This window comes from Peromyscus eremicus, chromosome 9 (genome assembly GCF_949786415.1).
Source record: "Peromyscus eremicus chromosome 9, PerEre_H2_v1, whole genome shotgun sequence".
NCBI lineage: Eukaryota > Metazoa > Chordata > Mammalia > Rodentia > Cricetidae > Peromyscus > Peromyscus eremicus.
The window spans coordinates 62,150,651-62,176,354 of NC_081425.1; the positions used below are offsets into that span (position 1 = coordinate 62,150,651).

The 25,704-nt window shown below is 45.3% G+C and overlaps 1 protein-coding gene across 1 annotated transcript in view; it reads left to right on the forward strand.

Moving 5' to 3' along the window:
• The window catches only part of Atp8a2 (ATPase phospholipid transporting 8A2), a 591,431-nt gene that overhangs the window by 192,002 nt on the left and 373,725 nt on the right, over window positions 1-25,704 (forward strand). The window contains 11 exon segments of the mRNA XM_059273541.1: window positions 47-124; window positions 4,747-4,835; window positions 5,083-5,127; window positions 8,129-8,204; window positions 12,102-12,207; window positions 12,884-12,966; window positions 14,946-14,995; window positions 17,600-17,669; window positions 20,033-20,117; window positions 21,418-21,557; window positions 24,783-24,921. Of these exon segments, the coding sequence (XP_059129524.1) occupies window positions 47-124; window positions 4,747-4,835; window positions 5,083-5,127; window positions 8,129-8,204; window positions 12,102-12,207; window positions 12,884-12,966; window positions 14,946-14,995; window positions 17,600-17,669; window positions 20,033-20,117; window positions 21,418-21,557; window positions 24,783-24,921 (961 nt within the window).

Sequence of the window (25,704 nt, forward strand, 5' to 3'; positions counted from 1 at the left end):
TGAAGGCTTCCTTCTTTCTTCCCTCCTTCCCCATTTCCCCTTTCAGGACACAGATATGTATTATATTGAAAATGACACTCCTGCTATGGCCAGGACATCAAACCTTAATGAAGAGCTCGGGCAGGTGAGAGCCTCTCTGGGGACTTTGGGGACAGTGCTATAAGCAGGAAGCCAGTGTTAGCAGAGGAACCCTGGGGGGATTTTGCACAAATAGTTACCCATGACTGTGTTTGTGACATTTGGTTTGCAAGGTGGCAGTGAATGCAATTGTCACTTGGTTTTGGAGACACAAATTTATCATTTTGTCGAAAACATATCTGGGGGAAAAAGTATAGAACATTGCACAAAAATATAATGTTATTTTGGATCCTTTTAAATGTGTTTCTCAGAACAGATGACCAGGAAAACAGGGTAGCAGATTGGCTACTGGGCTTCTCCACAAGCATGTGGGGCCATTTGAAGGACAGGTATCCTTGACATGGTTCAGAAAGTCGGTGACTTCTGTGTCTTCATCCTGATTTCTGCTTGTTCCTCCTGACTTTCATGTTGCATTATGTCTGCCTCTTCCATTGAATTACTGCAACTTATAATCTTTTTTGGAATGTATAGTACTTATTTTTAACCTAAAGTAATTAAAAACTATGATTTTTATTTCATACACTTTGAACTTCCCAGCAGTCCAATTGGGGGGTAGTGATGTGCTGCATCTTCATTTTAGAAAGAAGAAAATGATGAGTACATTTTGGGAAAGCTGGTTGATGAATGACAGGTTAGGGCTGCAGATTGTCTGTCCAAATCTGGCTTTTGTTTCCCTGGAACACCTGCCACATGGCCCTCTGGGAAGATGTCAGCCTGACTTCTCATTCATTTGAGGGCCAGGAGGAGGATCAGGTGTCCCCCCCCCCCCCCAGCTTAAGGACAGAGTCAGTTCTGCATTTGTGCTGGAGCACTTTTTAGTTCATTGCAAGAAAGCTGAAGCTCAAATTTGTCTGTCAAATTTTGTAATAAAATATAATTCTATAACCACATTTTCAGGTGATTCTATTCCTTTGATTATTTTCCAAATCTAGTTAGAGTGAAGAGCAATTTTTTTTCTATTTTTTAAATAGAAAATTTAGAATTCACAGGAGTCCTCAAGTTTATTTGGTGTAGCAAGGTGGATTGTCATTTAGAGAGAATACTCTGGCACCAAGCACAAGTCTTCCTCAGTGAGGCCCGTGTCCCTATCCCCTCCACCCTGTTCACCTGCAGTACTCATGATAAGGAGCAGAATCCAGTGCCAAATATCTATTATCTATCTGTCTATCTGTCTGTCTGTCTATCTATTTACCTATCCACCCGTATCATCTATCCATCCATCCATCCATCCATCCATCCATCCATCCATCATCTGTCATCAGTCTGTCTGTCTGTATGTCTATCTATCTTCTACCCGCATTCTTTCTTTCTACAATGACATTGTCATTGATAAAATTCTACTCCTATAACAATCATGAGTTCTTGGTGCATAGCAGATGACGTTTGCCTCTTTGACTCCTTCCCAGGACTTCCAGGCAACAGTAGTGTCTCTCTGCTCTATTCTCTTAAGCATTCTTTCCAAACACACACACAGTGAAATGACAATGTGATTAGTTTTCCAGTGTCTGTGTCCACCTGGAGCAGGCTGGAGCCCTGTGTAGTCAGCCAACTGCAGGTCAAAAATTGGATTGTGCCGATGGTGGTTGTACCTGTACCAAATATACATAGAAGAGTCTTGTCACTGTTCCCCAGCTAGGACAGTATGGCATTTCTATTGTCTTAGGTGCCACACACCATCTAAGATTACGTGAAACACACCAGAGGATGTTTGTAGGTTTTATACAAACACTATACCATTTTATGTGGATTAGAGCATCTGAGAATTTTGGTACCCACAGGGGTTCTTAAAACTACCCCCTGTGGATGTTTAGGGACAACTATATACGTAGCCTTTGGTTACCTTTGTCAGTTCACAGGGCTAAGTATATGATTGTTCTCATGTGCCATTGAATTGACCTAGCAAGATGGAAAAGCCCCCAGGATGAAGTACCCTGTCCTGGCCAGGCATGGGGTGGCTTGCCTAAGGAGAAGTTAATATTCAAGAGGGAGAGGGATCACAAATTCTACAGTTCTTTATAAGATTTTCCTTTCTACTATGTTGGCAAGCTTTTAATTCTTTTTAAAAAGAGACAGAAGAGCTAATTCTGCTGTGCTTCTGGTGTTCCTAGACTTACTCTGTGAAACATAAAATTTCTTATTAATTGAAAACAATGGAAACATTAATTATCCCATTAATCAATATGATCAACATGCATACATGTTTTAAAATATCATATATAATTATAAACATATGTAATTATTATTTTTCAGTAAGTTTCTGTGTGAAGGGCGTGGAAAAGCTGTTTGCCCTGATTTGATCATTATGTAATATTTCTTTAAAAAATTAGTTTAATTAAAATATAGTTACATTACTTCCCCTTTCCCTTTCCTTCTTCAAATCCCTCCCCTCTCTAGCTCCTCCCATTACCTTCTCAAATCAATTCCATCTCAAATTGATGGTCTCTTTTTCTTCGATCACTATTGTTCCATATAGATTTATATAAATGATTAAACATACAACTACAACCAACTGCGTCCATTTAGTGTTACTGTGTATATATGATTATGAATGACCACTTGGTATTAGACAACCAATTAGGAGGCTCATCCCTGGGAAAAACTAGTTTTCTCTCAGAAGGTGTGATGGCTAGTTTTTTGTCAACTTGACACAAGCTAGAGTTATTTTGGAAGAGGGGACAGCCATTGAGAAAAATGCTACCTACCATCAGATTGGCAAGGTGTTGGTGCATTTCCTTGATTGATGATAAATGGGGGAAGGCCCAGTTCACTGTGGGCCATGCTACCCTTGGGCTGGTGAGAGAGCCCTGGAGAGCAAGCCAGTAAGCAGCACCCCTCCATGGCCTCTGTATCAGCTCCTACCTCCAGCTTCCTGTTCTGAGTTCCTGCCCTGACTTCCGTCAGTGATGGAGTGGGACCCAAGAGTTGGAAGGTGAAATAAACTGCCTCCTCTCCCAGTTGCTTTTGGCCATCATGTTTTAGCACAGCTATAGAAGCCCCAGACAGCAGTCATTAGTTAGCTGTGTTCTTTGTCTAGGAGTGCAGTCTGAGGAGATTTTCTCTTTCCGTGTTAGCTGTCTGTTGGTGTGGTCTTTGTTTAGGCCTTGCTTAGCAGCCATGTTGTTGAGGTATTGTGGGTGGGTGTAGCTTCCCTGTCATTTTTAGGAGACATACTCTCACAGCAGACTTCTTATTTCTTGTTTTTTTCCAGTCTTTTCCCTGCCTCTCTTTCAATGATCCCAGAGCCTTAGGAATAGGAGCTGTGGTGTAGATACATCTCTTAGGGCTGGGCTCCCCTTATGGTCTCTGCCTTTTGACCAATTGTGGCTTTCTGTGGTGACCTCTGTCTGCTGCAAAGAGCAGCTTCTTTGATGAGGGGTGAGAGCTGCACTTAACTTCAAGTATAAAGATAAGTGTTTAGAATTTAGTCAGGATATGCTGATTGGGCCAGGCATGGTGGCACATGTCTTTAATTTTAGCACTTGGGTGGCAGGAGCAGGCAGATATGTTAGTTCAAGGCCAAAAAAGCATGTTCCAGGCCAGCTATAGCTACACAGTGAGACTGAAAAAAAAAAAAAAAGCCAGGAGCTATGCTGGTCTAGTTGTAGTAGGGTCTCTTCTAAAATCTGTGACCTCACTACCCCAGGTAGTTTGATAGGTACCATCCTGTTGAGTGGGCCTTAAGTTCAATTAGACAGCTGTTGGTTACTGCCAAATTATGTGTACCATTATTACACTTTTAGGAATATCTTGCCATGCTGGCCATTGTTAATCTAGTCAGGGGGTGGACTCTTAAAAAGAATTACATCTTCTGTGAGAACATGGAGGAACTTGGGAGGATGAAATCTATCACCAAAATGCTGACTAACAGGACATGTGATGATGCTTATAGACCAGAAGTTCTCAACCTTTGGGCTGCAACCCCTTTGGGGAGTAGAATGACCCTTTCACAAGGGTCACATATCAGATATATCAGATATCCTGAATATCAGATATTTATATTACAGTTTGTAACAGTAGCAAAATCACAGTTATGAAGTAGCAACAAAAATAAGTTTATAGTTGGGGGTCACCACAACATAAGGAACTGTATTAAAGGGTTGCACCATTAGGAAGGTTGAGAACCACTGTTATTCACAGTGGCCAGGGGAGTTATGGAAATTTCTTTTATTCTTTATTAACCAAATTATAGAATTGGTAGTAGAAAATGTTTTGTGAATGGTCTGTGAATTAAAGTGCGTCATTTATGATTTGTTTGCTTTCATGGGTTTGCATTTAAATTTCATTCAGATTTACAGACATAGTAGACAACTTCATTTCTTGATCCTTGCATCTTATTACACCCATTTTTTAAAAGTTACTTTATTTAATGTGTATTTAATTTTGAGTGTGTGTATATCTGTGTACCACGCAATACCCAGTGCTCTTGGAAGCCAGAAGAAGGCATTGGATCCCCTGGAAGTGGAGTTACAGATGGTTATGGCCTACCCTGTGGGTGCTGGGAATGGAATCTGGGTCCTCTAGAAGAGCAGCCTGTCCTCTTAACCTCTGAACCATCTCTCCAGCCCCTTATTACACTCTTGATATGCATTTTGTTCATTCTTGGCTTAGGTAAAATACCTGTTTTCTGACAAGACCGGAACTCTTACGTGCAATATCATGAACTTCAAGAAGTGTAGCATTGCTGGCGTAACCTATGGGTGAGCATGTTTATCGCTTACAAGAAATCTCATTTCTAGCCTCCCAACGAAGTGTAGTTTTTGCTATTTTGTCAAGTGTTGTGAGGGATTTGGATGTGTAGTTGCTATTAAATATGTGTAAAACTTAATGGATTCCCTGGGGACTTGTTTCTTCAACTCTCCTGAGAGGTCCTATTGAAGCTGTGGATTTGTATGTGTCCTCTAACAACTGGCCTTTTCTTCTGACTACCTGGTTCTCTCCTGCCAGCCACTTCCCAGAACTAGCCAGAGAGCCATCCTCAGATGACTTCTGGTAAGTTGAGTCCAGCTTGTCTTCCTTCCTTCCTTCCTTAGTGGGGATGCATCAGGACATTTTAGACCTAAATATAAGTTGAATGTGTTAGTTTGAAAAAGAACCAGGATAGGGTTTAAATGCAGATGGGATTTAAATCCACACCACAGAGCTTCTGACATCAACAGCATGCTCTTTGTCTTGTCCTTTCATTTCCAGCCACCTGCAGCTTTTTTTGCTTATTTTCTTCAAATTCCTGTATTTCAAAAATAATGCTTTTATACTAATTAAAAATTATAGATACTGTAGGACTTTATCTCTGGGGAAGATTTAGCTTCCTCTGCCCTGGTGTGGCCAGCCCATTTCCCCCAGCCCATCCGCCCCAGCCCATCCCCCACCCTCAGCTCATTCCCCCCACAGGCCATTTTATCAGCCCATTCCCCCCAGGCCATCATCCTTTAGCCCACCTCCCCCAGGCCATTGTCCCCCCCCCCCCCAGCACATCTCTCACAGGCTATCTTACCAGTCTATTTCCCTAGGCCGTCTTCTGCCCCACCTCCAGTCCATTTCCCCAGGCCATCTTCCCTGCCCCCCCCAGTCCATTCCCACAGACCATCTTCCCTGCCCCCCCAGTCCATTCCCATGGGCTATCTTACCAGCACTTGGAAGTGCTTATCACTTTCTATATTTCTTCAGCATATGAACTTTTAACTACAACCCTTGGGTAGGCTGTTTTTCTTCATTATGTTGGATGGTTAATTGACTTTCTGTTGGGCTACTTCTGTCTATAAGTTCCTCTTATTAGTATTCCGGAAGTGTCCTTGTATTATTTCTGCAGTAACTGTCTCCCCTCCTGTCTCTCTGTCACCTCTTATTAGGCAAACAGTCTTTGAGTCGGTCTTCTGATTTCGTTTTCTAGCTTGCCTCCTTTCCGTGTGTTTTTCTCATTCATCTTTAACCTTTCATCCTCCTTGATTTTTATACATGCTTACTTCCACTTTTCAGAGCATGCTCCAATCCTTGCTCTTGTTTGCCCATTTGTTCTGCTCTGTCTCCTGTGCCCAACACCTGCCTCCAGATTTTCTTCACAAACTTGGTGACCACTGGCTGTGTGCTCATATTAAAATTCTTTACTTTTTGTTTTTCTTTTGTGTGCGAGTATTTTGCCTGTATGTGTGTCTGTGCACCATGTGCATGCAGTGCCCTTAGAGGCCAGAAGAGGGCACTCCATCACCTAGGACTGACAGACATTTGTGAGCCACCATGTGGGTACTGGAAATAGAACCTGGGCCCTCTGGAAGAGCAGGCAGTGACTTTAACCAGTGAGCCATCTGTCCAGAAAGCATTTTTTCATTGTGGCAAACATAGTAAATATAAAACTAAGCCCTTTTAAGACCAGTTAAAAGAGGAATTTTGATTTCACAGTAAAAATCACAAAAGCACAGAGTTTTCCCATAATATTCCCACTTCACCCGATTGCCTCAGTGATGAAAGCCTTGCCCAACTCCATGACCTCCATGATGAAAGTTCCCCACCACAGGGCATTCAGTACAATCCAGGAACCTATACTAACAACTCATAATCACCCACAGTCTACATCTGACATCAAGGTCATTCAATGCTATATATCCTGTGAGTATGGACACATGTATACTAATATATATCACCACAGTATCATGAGTGATGTTTCCATTGCCACCAAAGCCCTTGCTCTGCCTATCCACCCCCTGTCGTGGACACCCCACCCTTGGTAGCCACGGGGATTTTTTTTCTATATATAGTTTTGCCTTCTCTAGAAGGTCAGAATTGGAATCCTATAGCATGCCACCTGCTTAACTTGACTTCTTTCACTTAGTAATCTGCATTTAATGTTCCTTTATGACCTTTCCTGGTTCAGCAGCTTCATCTTTTGAGCACTGAGTAATAATCTAGGTTTGGGACTACTCTGTTTTGACCCCTCTAAAGGATGAACCTTGTATTTCTTTCTGGTTGTGTTTACTGTTTACATGTGATGAGGGAGGGCTCTTACAGGTTCAGTGTTCATCATGTGGGCTTGAAGTCTGTCTTGTCTCCTGCTTTCCCTGCATTTCACAGGTGCCTCATGCCCCTCACAGGTGCCTCATGCCCCTCACAGGTACCTGACATCCACCACAGGTGCCTCATGCCCCTCACAGGTACCTGACATCCATCACAGGTACCTCTTGCCTCTCACAGGCACCCATACCTTTTACAGGTACCTTGTACTCCTCACAGGTACCTCATGCCCCTCACAGGTACCTGACATCCATCACAGGTGTCTCATACCTTTCACATCGCTCACAGCTACCTGACATGCTTCACAGGTATTTTACACCCTTCGCATAGTACCATTCTTCAGCCTTCCTAGTGTTCTGTGGGGGTATCAGCTGGCATTCCATATGCCCCCTTCCCACAAGCCAATAGTTGTTTTATACGCTGTATTAGTCTCTGATATCCATTCACAGTTGAGACTGGCATTGATTGCCCTTTCTTCTTCCACTGTCGTGGTTTTGAAGAATGGGTTTCAGTGGGAGCTAGTGGAGGTAAAGGAGTGTGTGCAATGCTCACGCTTGCTCCTGTCTGACAGCCCACGGCTGCCATATCCAGTTTCCTTTTTTCTAGTTGTTTGCTGCCTTCTCCTCTCCACATGCATTCTGGTCACAAATGATGAAGCATGGTGCAGTCCTTCCCCACCCCCTCTCTCAGCCTGGTACTTATTTAAAAACCGACTCACACGACAGTCATAGTGTTGACGCATAGCTTATGATTCTTTCCCTTGTAAATCTGTTGGTATTTATAAGGATTTGTAACACAGTTTGTTTATAGCAAAGTTTAGGGATTTAAGGTATCTTAAAGCTTGATATAATATTCAGTATTCCAGATACTTAAATGTTGAAATATAAGACTGTAGGCTTTTTATTCATGGTTCCAAGCGCAGATTCTCTCTAGATGTGAGCGATTTTGACTTTTAAATTGAATGAATGACTTTCGTTCTTTCTTCCAGCCGGATGACTTCTTGCCCCAGTGACTCATGCGACTTTAATGATCCCAGGCTGTTAAAGAACATTGAGGATCAACATGTGAGTGTGCCACTTACCTCTAGGACAAAGAGTGGCTTGCAGTTCACTATTTTGATGTGACCTAGGCTGGCTTGATCTTCTACAAGTCTTGTGCAGTTAATCACAGCTGCAGTGAGTTCATGAGTGAAACAGCCTTGTCATATCCAGAAGACAGAATTTCTCACACCTAACGATGACTCCTTTAAAGCAGGGCATTCACAACCGTTATTTCTCAGCATTTTGTCCAGTTGCAAGTCTCTTCACTAACGGCTGACCACTGCAAAAAGAAGGCTCTCTGACCAAGGTAGAGGGCAGCTTATGTCTTTGTTATAAATAACAATACTCAGAAGGCAGTTTGACAACATGAGCATTCAACAAAACAGCAACAGAAGAAGGTTTCACCCTAGGACCCATGCACTCTCCAGCCAAGGGCTTGTCACCAGGCTTGTAGTATCAGACATGAACTTTCTTCCGTGGAACATCCCTCAAATCCAGTGTCACATTAAAGACATGGACATAAAAATAAGCTCAGGGTCCTCAGCTGATTATTGCCTCCACTTGTTTTTGAAATGAGGGATTGCCTTTCAGGCAGGCATAGAGAGATCTCCTCCGGCCCACCACTTAAGGCTTCCAAGCCTCTTAGCCAATGACCCACTGCAGAAACTTGCTTAACTCCCCTTGGAGACCAGGCACCGGTGTGGGGCAGCGAAGGGTGATAGGAGATGTGAGAAGTCACCAGGTAGTGTGAGTCTACTAGGCACCTGCAACCATCTGGTTCAGACCACTGGTCTTTAGTTAGTACCCAAGCAGGTGATAACCACCTCTCTTGGGACAGCATATCAGTAGAGTCCGTGATCCTAACAACTCAGCCCTGGGGTTGAGCTTCTCCTGAGCCACCTGTGGCTTCCCTAACAAGGCATACTGCTTGCACATCAGAAAGGGGATGTTTGCACCCTCCCCTTGTCTTTGAACGTCAGTTTTGAGGTGATAGCTCTGTGGATAGGAGAACTGTTTAGTGGGAGGAAAGGGGGCAAAACAAGAGTCAGAAACCACTGTATGTCTGCTGTGCTGGTTAGTTTTGTGTGTGTGTGTGTGTGTGTGTGTGTGTGTGTGTGTGTGTGAACTTGACACAAGCTGGAGTAATCTGAGGGGAAGAAGCTTCACTCGAGAAGATGCATCCTTAGATTGGCCTATAGGCAATCCTGTGGAGCATTTTCTTGATTAATGACTGATTTGGGAGGGTCCAGCCCATTGTGGGTGGTGCTACTTCGGGGCTGGTGGTCCTGAGTTGTATAAAAAAAAAAAAAGCAAGCTGATAACCAACTATAAGGCTCATCCCTGGGGAAGACTGTTTCTCCTGCTGACAGCATTCCTTAGTTACCCATAGTTCTTTGTCTAGGGTTGGGGCCCTGGGAGAATCTCCTCTTCCATGTTAGCATGTATATTGATGTTGTCCTTGTCTGGGTCTTGTTTAGGCAGCCATGCCATTGAAACTTCATGGATTTAGCTTCCATGGCTTTTCTAGGAGACACTCTCACAGCAGACTTCCTGTTCCTCTGGCTCTTAGACCCCCTCCCCCCATCAACAATGATTCCTGAGCCTTAGAGGCAGGAGCTGTGCTCTCCATGCACTAGGGCTGAGCACCATGGGAACACTTGTTCTCTGTGTTTTGACCAGGTGTTTTCTGTTATACCAAGTGGTCAGCACTGAAACATACAGCAAGTAGGATTATAAGGATTGAGCAGGTTGTACTTAACACATTTAAGGAAACTATATAACAACAATTAAATAAAAAGAGGCCATGAATTTGAGAGAGAGCAAGGGGGAGGTGCATGGGAGGGGTTGGAGAGAGGAAAGGGGAAAATGTTATGTAGTTATGATTTAATTTAAAAAAAAATCCTCGTTTTAATAAAAAGTACTCTGAGTAAACCATGGGGAGCAAGCCACTAAGCATCCATCCTCCATGGCCTCTGCTTCAGTTCCTCCCTCCAGGTTTTTGCCTTGATTTCCTTTGGTGATGGAGTATGACCTGAGTGTTGAAATCTGAAATGAAGCTTTTTCTCTCCAAGTTGCTTTTGGTCATGTTATTTATTCCAGCATTAGAAATCAGGCTAGGGCTGGGCAGTGGAAAGCACACCTGTAATCCCAGCACTTGGGAGGCAGAAGCAGGTGAGCAATCTCTGTGAGTTTGAGGCCAGCCTGGTCTAGAGAGTGAGTTCCAGGACAAAACCCTGTCTTGAAACAACAACAACAAAAACAAATAAACAAACAAAAAGAAAGAAAGAAATCTAGGACATATGCATTGGGAATCTTAGAAAGGGAACTGAAATTTAGGGAGTAAGAGCTCAGTTGCAGGTGGTACCACCACCCCAAACAGCCAACAAAGCTTAATCTGGAAAGTAAGCCACAGCAGACATAACAGAAATAAGATTTACAGTAAGGAGCAATAGACTAAGTATCTTGCATGGCTATTGAAAGGAAAAATTTTTTAGCTCATTCATTTTAACAGACTCTGTGTAAAAAAACAAGACAAAGCAAAGGACTGATGCCAGAGCCAGAGGTGGCAGGTCACAGGGGGACCTGGGGTTTAGCTAAGGGTCTGAACTAGGTGCAGAGGGAGTGGAGAGCTCTCCCTGGGTCTTAACTGAAGGTGCTGGAGTCCAGGTCCCCTGTGCAGCAACAGCAGAGCACTTCTTGGTTAGCATATGGAGAGGCAGGCCCAGGCTTGCTCCAAGCAAGACAAGACAGAGAATAAACATGGGGTGGGGGCGGAGTATAGGAAACAACGTTATTGGCTTAGTGTGCCAACAACTAGGTTAGAACATAACTAGTTGTTTGCTTTCAGCTGATTGGTTAATCGGCCTCAGGCCCTACAGGGGACCCATAGCTCAGGAGAGCATTCACAGTGCTGGTTTGCTCAGCTGGCCCACAGTGCAAGTGTTCAGCCCTCCCCCCAATGTTGATGAACTCAATGCTTGATCACACTAGTTGCCTGAATATGTTTGAACAAATGAAAATAATATGTCAGCCCCAGGTTCTAGTTTGATAAGGCTTGGAAGTCCTTAGTAAATGGGAACGTGTTTTGTAGCCCGAGATTGCAGTTAAAATCCTTAGAATTGGCTGGGCGGTGGTGGCGCACGCCTTTAATCCCAGCACTCGGGAGGCAGAGGCAGGCGGATCTCTATGAGTTCAAGGCCAGCCTGGTCTCCAAAGCGAGTTCCAGGAAAGGCACAAAGCTACACAGAGAAACCCTGTCTCGAAAAACCAAAGGAAAAAACAAACAAACAAACAAAATTGGTTTTTCTTAGGGATGGTAGAAAAAGATTGATTATGCAGGGATGCCCTGGATTTTAGGTGCGGATACTAGGAAGATCAGACATTTGGAATACTAGCCAGCTTAGTGGGTGGAAAGGGCAATGTCTCCTGAACGCACAGGGTGACTGTGTTCCGAGGCCCAGCGCAACAGGCTTGTGGGACGTGACTCAGTGCTTACACAGGAGAGCGTGCTGTAAGCAGGTGGAGGGCTGTGGGCATGAAGGGACTCTGGGAAAGGATATGACTTGACTGAAGTCCAGAGTGGCAGGAGGTGGGCTCCGTGGAGAACAAGTGTCTAGTCCTACAGTCAGCTAGCTAAGCATCTGAACTCTGTGCAAAAGCCAACGGCAAACTCTTACCGGATTTCTTTTTCTTGTTTTGAGACAAGGTCTCACTCTATTTCCCTGGCTAGCCTGAAGATCACCATGTAGACCAGGCTGGCCTTGGACTGTTAGAGGCCCTTTGCCTCTGCCTCCCAAGTGCTGGGATCAGAGGTGTGTGCCACAACTCCTGGCTTCTCACTGGATTTTAAAGCAGGGAGTCGCTTGAATCCACTGTGCATTACAAATCTGCTAACGGGTTGACTGGTTCTTCCGCCTTTAGCCCACAGCCCCTTGCATACAAGAGTTCCTTACCCTGCTGGCTGTGTGTCACACCGTCGTCCCTGAGAAGGATGGAGATGAAATCATCTACCAGGCTTCCTCCCCAGGTGAGGGCTGTGGCTGGAAACACCTCATTGGCTTTTGGGGGGATGTTTTCTGTTATTTTTGGAAGATGCTTTGGTGCACCTTGCCCCACAAGACCTGCTGTTTGCCTTTGGCCTCACAGCACCTACAGTTCATAATTATAGGTGTTAAAACCCGGGAGAGCTGGTACTGGGGTGTCCTGACTCAGGGTACTCTGGTGGCAAGGAAGAGCCTGGACTATCTTACACATCCTGGTATACAATCTTAGACTAGAAGACAATGAATGGTCTCAAGAGGGAACCAGGCTGACTCCTTGCCTGCCCCATCTACCACACCCCATGGAGCATCAGAGCAATTGTCCTCTACTCATTTCCTGGTGGTCTGAGTCACACAGTACTGCAACTAAAGCCCAGCCTTGCTGAGAGATCATCAGTGGGAGATTCCCTTGAGCTGATCCAGCAGAGCAGGGCAGGAGGGTAAACTTCTATGGTCCTGGTGACTTAGTTGTTGGTATGCAATCTGTCCAGTAGACATCTCAAGCCCCAGTGTGTGGGGGTATGTCTGTCTCAAGTCCTTGTCCTTATGCAGATAACACCAGGCCCTGTCAATCATGATGGGCTTTAATTTGAAACATGTCATTTAGCAGAATCCTGTCACAACAAGGCATGAACCTGTGTGTCTTTGGCTTACCGTTGGCAGATGAAGCTGCTTTGGTCAAAGGAGCGAAGAAGCTTGGCTTCGTGTTTACGGGCAGGACGCCATACTCGGTCATCATTGAAGCGGTAAGGGGCCTGGCCCTTTGGAAGATGGCGCATATGAAATAGTGTGGTGATTGGAAAAATAAGATGTCCAAATTTGTATTTGTCTTTCAGTGAAAGGATTAGAAATACTTGGTGGAAACACCATGGTCGCATGGGAGGCAGCAGTATAACCCTGGGGCTTGGGGCTGTGGTTATTTCCCTTTTTAAAGAGGCTTCCTCATAATCTTTCTCTCACTTACATGAGAAAGGAAATTTGTCAGTCTCCTCCCTGTTTTCCTAAAGCCAAGAAAGTACCTTCTGCCCCTGCATCTAAGGCTGGCCCTGCATCTCTGTAGCCTCGTCAGTCTCATGGTTACTTAGTAGGGCTTCAGGCCACTGGGCAGCCATCTCTGGCTATGAGAAAAAGAAGTCAGAGCTTAGGATTTCCCTTATCTGGATGAGTGTTTTCTCCCCCTGAAATTACTACAGTTCTTGTCATCCTGAAGAAAAGAATTCAGTTGAGAACACAGTCACTTTAAGCAGGTTATTTAACAACGACAGCAAAGTAAGCACCCTGAAAAGACTGGAGTGGGTGTCCCAACGGGGCATAGCTTGCCAGTGGGTTCTACATTGTAGATCTTACCGAAGTTTTAAGGCCATGTTTTTGGAGGTAAAAACAGGCTTCCTGGTTAATTAGGTCTCATAAATAACCATTAAAAATGTCTATTCAATCATTAATTCTGGGGTGGCGGGGAGTCCCTGAAGCAGAGTCTTCATCCGTTACCTCCTATTTACACCAAGTATTGCTGACAGTCTCAACAGCACATGGGCTGTGTGTGAGGTTGTCGTGGAACCAAGGCTCAGAGAGAGGTTGGCTCCTGGCAGTGAGCCAGGGAGTGGTGCCAGGTGTATGTCTAAATAGCATCCTGACATCCGGGATGGGTTGAGGGTGAGCTGGTGGGTGTGTAGAGGTAAGAGGACTTGCAAGGGTGAGCTAGGTGAAGTGGGCTGTAGGTTATACTTCAGGAAGCAGCTAGAGGAGAGAGAGAGAGAGAGAGAGAGAGAGAGAGAGAGAGAGAGAGAGAGAGAGAGAGCGCGCGAGCGAGCGCTGTAGTGGGGAGATAGGGCGGTCAAGAGCACTGTTTGCATTCACAGAAAGTCTGTCAGAAGCTAGAGTCAGACTTGCGTGCATTGGTGTCCAAACCCACATTGTTTCTACTGTGGTGTGTCAGGAAAGTAGCAAATGAGAGAAGTGTTTGAAAATGGCACACACGCATCTGCAGAGAACACACGGGAAAGGAGTGTCTGATTAATTGTCCTAAAAACAGGTTCAGACCCAGAGCCCCTTATGTGAAAATTCCGAATCTCCAAATCCTTAAATGCCAAGGTTTTCCACTAAGTTTGAGGACAGACCTTTGGCAGAGCTGTCCTGAGCCTGCTGGTTGCTTTTTATGAAGCTAACTCAGTGTGATGGTGTCATGTGGGTGTGGAAGTGCAGCTCAGACCCTGCTGGAGATCTTAGGTAACTCGGTGTATATATTTCTATCTCTATCTATCTATCTATCTCTATCTATCTATCTATCTATCTATCTATCTATCTATCTATCTATCTATCTATCTATATCTGTATATATATACCTTTAAGAAATGTATGGATTCCAACACCATTCATAAGCAGAGCTGGCCCCCAGGTTTCGGATGGTGACTTGCGGTTTGGATCTTTCATTTTCAAAGCTTTGTAGTGGCTGCGCAGAGTTTAGCAACCTGTCACGGAAGGGCAGTGAGAGCTTTCTACCACAAGAGGGCGCGCTGACCCCACCAGACTGTGAGGACTTGGTCCAGGCTGTGAATGCTGGTGTCAAGGCATAGCGGAGGGCAGGGACTCTGTGGTGTGTGTGTGTGTGTGTGTGTGTGTGTGTGTGTGTGTGTGTGTGTGTTTAGAAAGGGTGATTGATTTGAGATTTTAATATTTTTGCATTTCAGGTAAGAACCTTCCCTCTTCTTTTTGTTTTGTTTTGTAGATGGGACAAGAACAGACATTTGGAATCCTCAATGTTCTGGAGTTTTCTAGGTATGTTTCTCTTACATACACTTGACATGAAACATTTCATATATACTTCACTGCTTCACCTACAGATTTTCCTGATTGTGTGGCATGATTTGTATTTGGGTATTAATCATGGTAAATACCCCCTCCCCTACAAACCTCATCTTAGACTATAAGGGTTTGATTAAAGAGAGTGAAGTCCACCACTTTCCTCTATTTTCTTCTGAAAGTGATGTTAAAGCCTTCAGCCTCCTTTGCCTTTAGTCGTCTAGAGCTGGGTGTTCTTAAGTCAGCAGCTGCAGACATGTCTGCACGGCTTGCAGGATGTAGCGAGGGCGCTGTTTTCATTGTGCCCGCCGGGCCGGCCCAGGTTCTGCGAGGTCAGGCCTCTGTCACCATCTGAGCAAGAAACTAACATGTGACCACAGGGCAGACGGAGTCTGTTTACCCTCTCAGGAGGCTTCACCTTCACAAGGCCCTTCCCCTGGGCCTCTCCTGAAACCTTCACACCCAGCACAGTTTCTTTAAGACCTAGGAATATTTGTCAGATTCTGTGGCTCCCACAGAGCACTCATGGTTTTTTCTGAGGAGTTGTGTCTGAGTGTACCTCTCTCTTTCTTGCACGTAGGACACGCAGTACTAGGGCAGAGGGGCAGCATTGTGGCATGGTGTACGAGCAGAACTGCCTTCCAGTACTAGAGTGAAGTCCTGTTGTTGTTTATTTGTCTTGAGACCCCCTGTTTCTGATATTGAAAATTGATGGAGCTCGGGCATATAATTCCAGCCTCTGGAAAACTGAGGCAGGGGGATTGCCCCAAGTTTGAGACCAGCATGGGCTATACATAGTGAGTTTCAGGCTGGTCTCAAAAACAACAACAAAAAACAAAACAAAAACAACAACAACAACAAAAACAAACCAAATTAAAACAAAACGAAAATACTGAGTTTTCTGGACACCTTTGTTAAATGGTTCACAGTGGCTTGGAAGGGGGAATGCTTTCCTATCCTCTCAAAGGAAGTGTTTTCCTGCCTAACTTGTAGCTTGTAGCTGTGAGCTTGGCTCTGTGGGTGAGAAACCCTTGGGGTCAGCTAAGCCATGGCTGACGATGGCAGCAGTTCATGTAGGGGTGGTGATGGTGTGCCTGTGTGGAGCGTTCAGCCTTGCTAGATACCTCCTCAGACTTTTTGTATGCTTCTCCTCCTCCTCCTCCCCCTCCTCGTCTTCACATGTCTGTGCATGTTGTGTGCATGTGTGTGCTCTCCTGTGTCTGTGCATGTGGAGGCCAGGAGTAGAAATCCAGTGTCGTCCTTTATCACCCCGCGCCCCACCTAGTTTTTGAGGCAGGTAGCCATCACGGTCTCTCACTGAGCCTAGAACTCAATATTTAGACTGGCTGGCCAGCAAAAGCCAGGCTCAGCCTGTCTCTGTTGTCCTGGCCCTCTCTAGATATGCACCACCACGTCCTGCTCTCACATGGTGCTAGTGGTCCATACTTGGGTCCTCAGACTTACACCGGGAGCACTGCCCACTGAGCTATTCTCTCCAGCCCCTAGCACATCTCCTACTGGCAGTTGCTAGCCTGTGCTGCATTAACCGTGGCTAGCTCTTAACAGCCAGCCAGAAGGAAGAGGAAAGGGAATGAGATAATAGCAGATGACTGTGGATGGAAACACAGGGGTCTAGTGTTTAAAGTGATGCGACAGTAGGAAGGAGTCAGTTGTGGTTACGGGTTCTGATACTTTTCAATGGCTGCATCATTTTCCTGATGCCACTTCCTTCTGTAAGGTTTCCTTGGAGTGGTCAGGGACCGTCTGCTTTGTACATTAAGAAACTGAAACAGCCTAGGAGCTGAGAGAGAATGAAGACCGGTTCCAGAGAGTGCCGTGGGTCAGACTGTGGGAATCCCCACAGGGAAAGGCCTCGGGTGGAGGAGGTGTTCCAGTCGGAGGAACTGTCGGCAAAGCACAGTGCAGTGTATGTAGGGAAAGAGAGTGGCTGGTCTCGTTTGCTCGGAGTGTGGTGGTGCAGGAGAGAGCCAGTGGGAAGTGAGTCAATGCGGCAGAGGTAGGAAAAGAGGACTCGGGGGACCTCGGGCAGCAGAAGCCCCTGAAGCTCAGCAAGTGGGCTGATGAGACATGAGTAAGGAAGGGTCTTTGCCACAGTGAGAGGAGAGAAAGTGCCTGGTGCTGGGTGAGAGAAGTCTAAGAATTGGTCATTTCCTTCTCCAACTAAAAGAAGCCATCCAAGGAACTTGTGAAGTGTGTTGACTCTCCCACCTTGCTATTTTCGAGGGACGGCTCTGGAGCTGTGAAATAGAGAATGGTCATCGAAGGGATTGGCAGGGATTCGGCGTGCACGGCTCGTGCGCAGATGTTCCGATTTTGGCTCTTTGGCACACGGCCGTGCAGTGAGTCCTTGTGGCAGAGCCAGGCATGTGGGCTTCCGTCCATTTGGGATAAATGAGCAAAGTATACGGTTGAAGTTTTACATTGAGGAAAAAGCTGTGGAGAAATGGACCTTGCTATTTCTAGGCTCGGCACCTTTTGTTTTGACTTGTGTTCAGTTGTTGGACCTGGGTCCTGTAAAGCAAACAAGTGATGACTCCCCCCCCCCCTTTACTGTTACAGTGACAGAAAAAGGATGTCTGTCATTGTTCGAACCCCATCAGGACAACTTCGACTCTACTGCAAGGGAGCTGTAAGTATCAGGGATGTGGTGGGCTCGGCCGACTTCTTAGAGGCTGCTTTGCCAAAGTATTGCTTTCCAAACTGCTTTTCACATGTCCCCCATGGTCTGGCCAAAGCTGAAACACAGTCCAACAGGCCACCGAGAGCATGGGTTTGAGGTGACACTAGGTAAGAGTGAGCAGTGAAAAGCCTGCTTTTATCTGGTAGTGAGCTTTGGACACACGGGGTGCCACACAGGATCCGTGGAGTAGGGGTTCCAGATGTGGGTTTGCCACCATCGTTTGGTGTCTGTAAAGGTGACAGCATCATGTTGACCTGTGATCAACTTTTTGTCCTCTCCTCAACAGCTCTTCTTCCCATCTGCTGTGGTTCATTTCCTTACTCATGGCAGAGAGAGAGAGGGAGGGAGGGAGGGAACTGTGCTGTGGGGACAAGAGTTGTGTCCATCTGTAGATCAATTTTTACAGCTCCTTTTGGACTGGTTTCCTAGGTTGGCTAAGGAAAGCTATTACTGCTTATGAATTATACTTGTAAAATTGTATCCTGTTTTATGGTGGCTCTGTGGGATGAAGGGACAAATTATCAAACAATTTGAGACTATTCCAGCATACCTGGATCAGTGATGAGCTGCAAGGCTTACTCATCTTTATCCATCATGGTTAGGAACACATGTGAGCAGGGATTTTTCAAGATGAATAATGTATGTGGCTTTTAAAGGTATTAAATTTGGAACAGCAAAAGAATTATACTTTTTTTTTTTTGAGTCAAGGTGTTTCTCTATGTAACAGCTCTGATTGTCCTGGAACTTGCTTTGTAGACCAGGCTGGCCTTGAACTCACAGAGATCCACCTGCCTCTGCCTCCCATGTGCTGTGATTAAAGGCGTGTACCACTACCGCCCAACTAAAAGAATTCTACTTTTACAATAAGGGCAGCTGTAGTTAAGGCCCTCGAGGTCACAGCATCACATGGCCTTGATTTTAGACTTTGTGTGCCGCTTATAGCTGTGAAACCAGGACAGGGTTGGCATGGAAATGCTGCCGGTGCTCATCGTATTCTTGCAGGGTTGGTTTTGTCCAAACTTTCCCTTCTCCTCTAGCAAACTAGTTTAGTGAAAAAAAATTATCAGTGTCTTGAGATGCTAATTTATATAGTGGGTTGTCAGGAACATACAGGCACCCATTCCTGCCTGTCGGTCATGAGGTATAGGCTTGTGCCAGACTAGGTATTCTTCATCAAAAGTGAGTCAAAAGCTCCAGGCCTGTGGTCACTTTGGTTATGGGAACTTCCCTGATTGGCAAGTAAGGTTGTACTGGAATACCTTAGGGTAAGCACTTTATTCGTTTTTACCTCTTTATAAAGATATTGCAGGGTGAACACCCTAATAAAAACATCCCAAATTAGCCAGGCACGGTGGCTCGCACCCTTTATCCCAGCACTTAGGAGGCAGAGGCAAGTGGATCTCTGTGGGCTGCAGTGAGAACCTGCCTCAGTCAAGCAGCAGACAGACAAACAAACAGAAAATAACCACCAACAAACAGAAATCCCACATCTGGCCCGATGACATGACTCAGCAGGTAAGGGTGCTTGCTGCCAAGCCTGACCAGTAGACATGATCTCTAGACCCATATGGTGGAAGGAGAGAACTGACTCCTGCAGGTTGTCCTGACCTCCCCCCTCATTCTCTCCTTGTGGTACATCACACACACACACACACACACACACACACACACACACACACATTGAATACAAAAAATGCTTTAAATTAAATTTTTAAAAAAAGCCCCAGTCCAAAACTTTTTAAGCACTGACGTGATGTAGAAAATTCCACATCTGACCTCATCGTAGGAGTTCCAGTCTAAATGTAGCCATGGGAAAGATACAAAATTATTTTCAGGCTGTGTGAATGAATAGGGTGGAACACGAAACATAAATGTTTAGATTGCACTCCCATCACTGAGAAAAGTAATACGTGTATCATACGTGTACACATGTACTCCGAAATCTGCAAATACCCCGAATATGAAACACTTCCATTCAGATAAAGGGTGCCCAGCCTGTGCATGACTCATGGTCTGAGTTTTGCAGCTGTGTGCAGATGCAGTAGCCTTGCTCATGTCTCTGCTCTCAGGATCTTCTCCACTGTTGTCTCTTTTTGATCTTCTAGCTACACACAGCTTTTGATATTGTTGGGCGCATCCTCCAAAGCTCACATTTGGCCCGACTGAGAGCCCCGCTCTTTGCCCAGTCAAGTATTTTCATGTGCGTTAGGTAAACACGTACGAAAGCAAGCAAGCAAGCTGTGTTTCGCATGCCCCCTGGCAGATGTCCTCTGGGCTCTGCCAGTCTCAATGCATGTTTCCCCCTTTCACAGGATAATGTCATCTTTGAGAGACTTTCAAAAGACTCCAAGTACATGGAGGAGACCCTGTGCCACCTGGAATATTTTGCCACAGAAGGTGAGTGAACTTTTGAGATGTTTTTGACCCTGCAGCTGAGCTTTCATGGGCCTGTGGCTGCTGCAGGCGCGGGCAGGCATGCCTCCGGACAGGTGTGCGCTTCTCCTGTAGCGCCCACTTGCTTGGCAGGACTGAGTTTTCAGCTGCCTTCCTTTGTCCCCTCCCGCCTCCTGGGACAGGGAGGAAGTAGGTGGCAGAGTCCACACTCAGTTACCTGCGCTTGACTCTGCTACTTCGCAAGTGGTACAGAAACAGAAGGCAGTTAACCCACAGCATATAGAATCACAAATGTCCCTTTCCTCGGATGCTCTAGGAGCTATTTCCCTGACCTTCTTAGGCTATCGCTGGCTTTCCCAGGACTTAAGCAGATAATAATTCCCATTGCTCATGGTGAGCAGGAAAGGAACTCTCTGGAAGCCTTTGGATAATGATGATGTCAGGTTTTCCTGCTGGTGAATGTGATGATAGATGCGTAAGTGCTGAGTGCTCCTTTCTGAGTGTGGTATGCTTCCATGTCTAGACACATGCACACACACAAGGGCATGGCTGATGAGAGCCCAGCTCTTCCATATCATAGCACAATAGGCTTTTTATTGATGTCTTGAAATGTGCTTCCTGACTTCTTGCTTCCTACCTGCCTGTGGCACACATACATGTGAGTTACACAGATTCTATACCCCGCTGCAGTGAGAAATTCACTCATGGGATCTCATACACTCTTAAATTTATAAGAAGAACAGTTTAAAACATAGCGGGGATATGAGTTACTTTTCTGAATGTTACAACAAGACACTTGGCAAAAGCCACTTAAAAAAAGAAGGGGTTTATTTTGGCTCAGAGTTTGAGAGTGCAGTTCATCATGGAGGGGAAGGATGGTGATTGGAGCTTGAGGCAGCCTTTTGCATTGCATCTTGGGAAGCAGAGGGAGATGAAAGCTGGCTTTCACCTCTGTCTCTGTGTTTTATTCAATGTGGGACACAGGGCATAGCCCGTGGAGTGGGGTCGCTCAAAGTTAGAATGGGCATTCCTCTCTGCACCTAGAAACTCCACAGACACACATTTGTTTCCTAAATGCTTCTTTATCCTATCGAGTTAGCAATCAATATTAACCATCACAGTAGGCAATTTCAAAATTTCCCTTTGTAGGTATGTGAATGTTGCATTAGAGGGGCCTGAGAAGCAGATGGCTTTCTTAATTTAACTTAATATAATTGACCACCCTGACATAAAAAATGTCATGTGATGTCCCCTAGGAGGTGATGTGTTCTTCTCCCCACCACTTACTGTGGCTGTCTTGCAGGCCTGCGGACTCTGTGTGTGGCCTATGCAGATCTTTCTGAGAATGAGTATGAGGAGTGGCTGAAAGTCTATCAAGAGGCCAGCATCATACTGAAGGACAGAGCCCAGAGGCTGGAACAGTGTTATGAGATCATCGAGAAGGTAATTGTATGAGTCAAGAGTCTGCCCAGGGAGGATGTCACAATTCCGAGCAAAGGTTTTTGTATAAGAATCTGTTGATTGTCTTGGGATACTGTTGCTTTCTCTAAGTGTCTCCGTGGATTTCAAGTTTTCATCATTCCTTTGCTTTTGGATAATCTCAGGTTAGGCTGTCTGAAATGTCTAGTCACTCTCAGTCAGGTATTAATGAAACCTTAAATATCCGGTTAACACTAATACTGATGGGCTGAATCGATGGCTCATCTGTAAAGGACTTGCCTTGCAAGCACAAGGACCGGAGTTTGATCCCCTGAACCTTTTTTTTTAAAAAAAGCAGAGTATCATGGCACCTGCTGGTGACCCCAGTACTGGGGAGGTGGGGACAAGAGAGTTTCTGGGACTTGATGGTCAGCTGGATTAATTTATGTGACAAATTCCAAGCCATTGAAAGACCCAGCCTCAAAACAAAGGGCAGTAGAATGGCACCTGAGGAACAACCCCTGAGGTTGTCCTCTGGCCTCTGTGAGTATACTCTTTTTCTCTCTCTCTCATGCACATCAGTATATAAGCATGTGAACAAGCACACATGCATAGCATGTGTACACACACACACACACACACACACACACACACACACACACTCATTTGCATCAGCATATAAGCGCATGAACAAAAGCACACGTGCAAACCAGCATTGGTGACTCTCCGGCTTTGCTGAGATTCCACCTAACATCGGCTCGCCTGCTGAGTTCCGTGATGGAGCACTGGGTACGCTGGGTAGACACTGTACCCGTGGAGAGTATTCACACTCACTCAAATGATGTTCATGCTTTGCCCTTGCCATCCCTTGCTGCCTACTTTGGTTTCTGTCTTGGTGCCTTTCTTTTCTGGGTATTCCAGTGTGTTAGGTAATTTTATATTTATTACTTCAATGCCCTGAAATCTGGAAGCTAGACTGCAACCTTTTGGGATCATGCCAGCAACCCCTGGACTATCCATTTTCTAGATCCTACACTTTTGAAGACATCACCTGCCATCCTTTCCCATTCCTTCTCTAGCTTTATAATTTCACTTCACTTTTCCATATCCAGTTCCTGCTTGAGCTTTATCTTCAGTGGCTTATATCAAGTTATTTGATGGAATCGGGTGGGGAGTAGATCTGAATCTAAGCACCCATCACCCTGCTTTATTTATTGGTGGGGGTCAGTTAAGTGTATAGGTTTACTTAAAGAAGGCAAGGTCCTGAGCAGGCAGCATTACTGGGGGAAAGTGATGCCCAAAGTGTCCCTCCACATCCCGCTGTGGATGACATGTGTCAGATGGGGAAATGGCGTATACAAAGACCTGGTGTGCTGCTGTCATCTCTGCCTTCTATGGGTGTGCTTCTGTCCTGGTTAGCTAGAGAACCGGTTCCTGTGATTGTCTAGGACTCATTTGTTTGGTTATTGGGATACTCTTAGGTTAGGTTACAGTTTCCTTCCACATCAAGCTGTGTTACAGTCCATTCCCTATGTGAAGTCCATTTAGGGCCACATTTTAATACCCAAGTACCGAGAAAAGTTCAGGATGAACAACATTGGAAATACTGAATATTATGCTTATGGTCAGAAAATGTGATCAAGAGGGTGCCATGCCCATGTGGTGGGTAATCAGACAGTAGCTGGGTTTTTCTTTGCTTGGATAGCCAAGCTGAGGTTCTGGGTTGTAGACTAAGGGGGGTGGGTAAGTAGGAAGGCCTCTACACAGTCTCTCAGATACCTGTCAGATTGTCAGGCATAGCGTAGGCACCTAGGGAGTTTGACACATTGACGCTTGTCCTCTGCATGAGCTGACTTTCCTCTGCTTTGAAGAGAACGATGGGGCAGCAATTCATAGTTTCTTTGACCTTGGGATGATGTGGTGTTTATTCCACTAACCAGTACGTGGTTCTGGGGATGGAGGTTGGGGCTGCTTGCTGCTCCGCTGTGCTGTACTTCTAGCACCCCACTATTGAATGCTTAACTCACAGGCCTTTAATTCATATTCTGCCAGATAACTGTCACAATGGGAATCAATTCTTTGCATAGGTAAATTTGTCTTGTTAATATCCTCATTCCTGTGTTTAATATCCGGCCACATGCACTCTGTTCCAGATGATGCCCAGTGTCTCAGTTTGTTTTCTGTTGCTGTGATAAACACTATGGCCAAAAGCAACCTGGGGAGGGGAGGGTTTACTTCAACTTACAGGCTAGAGTCTATCATGGAGCACTGTGTTCTTGCACAGCTTGGGTTCCCAAACCCAGACTAGGACAGTGAGGGGATGAAAAAATGACAAACACACAGACACATGGATATAGAAAAGCTGGGATTGGGTGGTCTGAACTCTTGCTTGGAGAAGCCATAGAACCTTGGAAGTGCAATGTGTTTATTATATAGAGTTGAACAAGAGCGAGGGGGTTGTTGCTTATAGCTGAACAGGGAGGTGGGGTTATTGTATACTGTTGAACAAGGAGACAGATTCAGCTAATCTCCATAGGAACAGTTTCTGGAGGGGAGCAGTCTTCAGGCTGTAAACATCAGGGGGAGAAAGCTAGGACAGACTTTTTGAACACACTGTCAACATTTGCACTGGGCCCAGAGGAAAGTGTTGCCATCCCTCTGAGCCTGACCCAGTGAAGGCTTCATCATTCCCAGGGGCTGAACCATTGGTCCTTGACATGACTGCGGCCATGTCCAAGAGTACACATGCAGTCAGGATTTCACTTCCTCCCTGCAGTGGAGGGAAGCCAGAGTAGGAACTCAAGGCGGAAGCTGAAGCAGAGGCCATGGAGGGGCACTGCTTCCATACTTGCTCCCCAGGGCTGGCTCAGCCTGCTTTCTTATAAAACTCAGGGCCATCGACCCAGGAGTGGCCACGCCCACAGTGAGCTTGGCTCTCCTGCTTCAATCATCAGTCAAGAAAATGCACCAGAGACCTGCCTGCCAGTCAATCTGATGGAGGCATTTCCTCAATTGAGGCTCTTCTTCCCAGGTGACTCTAACCTGTGTCAAGTTGATAAAACTAAACATGATACTCAGGTACCATAGAATGATTGATGGGGAGTGTCTTGAGTGGCTCAACCTGGTCAATGGTTTGTGACTGCTTTACACTCTGGTGTCGTTAATTGGTAATGGCCTATCGGGGATGTCAGAGTTCCTGCTCTTGAGGATGAACTGTCCTTTAACTGATGATATTTTCTGAATTCCTAGAATTTACTGTTACTTGGAGCTACAGCCATCGAAGACCGTCTTCAAGCTGGGGTTCCAGAAACCATAGCGACTCTGTTGAAGGCAGAAATTAAAATATGGGTGTTAACAGGAGACAAGCAAGAGACTGCAATCAATATCGGTAATCAGTTCTATAACATTCCAGATGCGAGTTTTTATTGTAAAAATGTATGTTTTCCAAGTGTGTTGGCAGTTTATAAATCTCTCTTTTGTTTCAAAGATCCACCAGAAATCCAAGGAAATGCTCATGTGGGTCTATTCTGCCTGTTACAAATGTACACACACACACACACACACACACACACACACGTCACTATGACTTCCTGGAAAGAATTAAACATTCTTGGGTAGAAAAGAGAATTTAAGAATTGACAATATAGGTTATTTTTGATGGCTTTCTTCCTGAGTTTTCTTCCACAGATGTTCTCACTAGGTTTCCACGTTCATTGCTACTTTTTATACTTACAGCCTGTGTAAGTGACTTTACTACTACGTGGGTCTTTCTAAGGGCTTTTCACGTTCGTCTTCCCCACCTTTCTTCACAACCTTGTTGGTGAGCACCACAAGGATGAAGAAAAAGAACTTCAAGTCAGAGTGACGTTGATAACGATACACATTCTGTAGCAGTACGGTATGATCCAGCTATACCACTCCCAAGTGTATTTCTGAAGGAGTGTTAAGTCAGCATACCACAGAGACTTGCACGTCCATATTTACAGATGCACTATTGACAATAGCCCAGATGTGGACAAGCCTCTAGATGCCCTCCAACAGATGAGTGGATACATGAAGGTGTTACATGTACAACAGTCATAACCTGTTAAGAAGGAAATGATGTCATTTTCAGGAAAACGGATGGAACTGGAGATTCTTAACATATCAAGACAAACAAGCCAGACTCAGA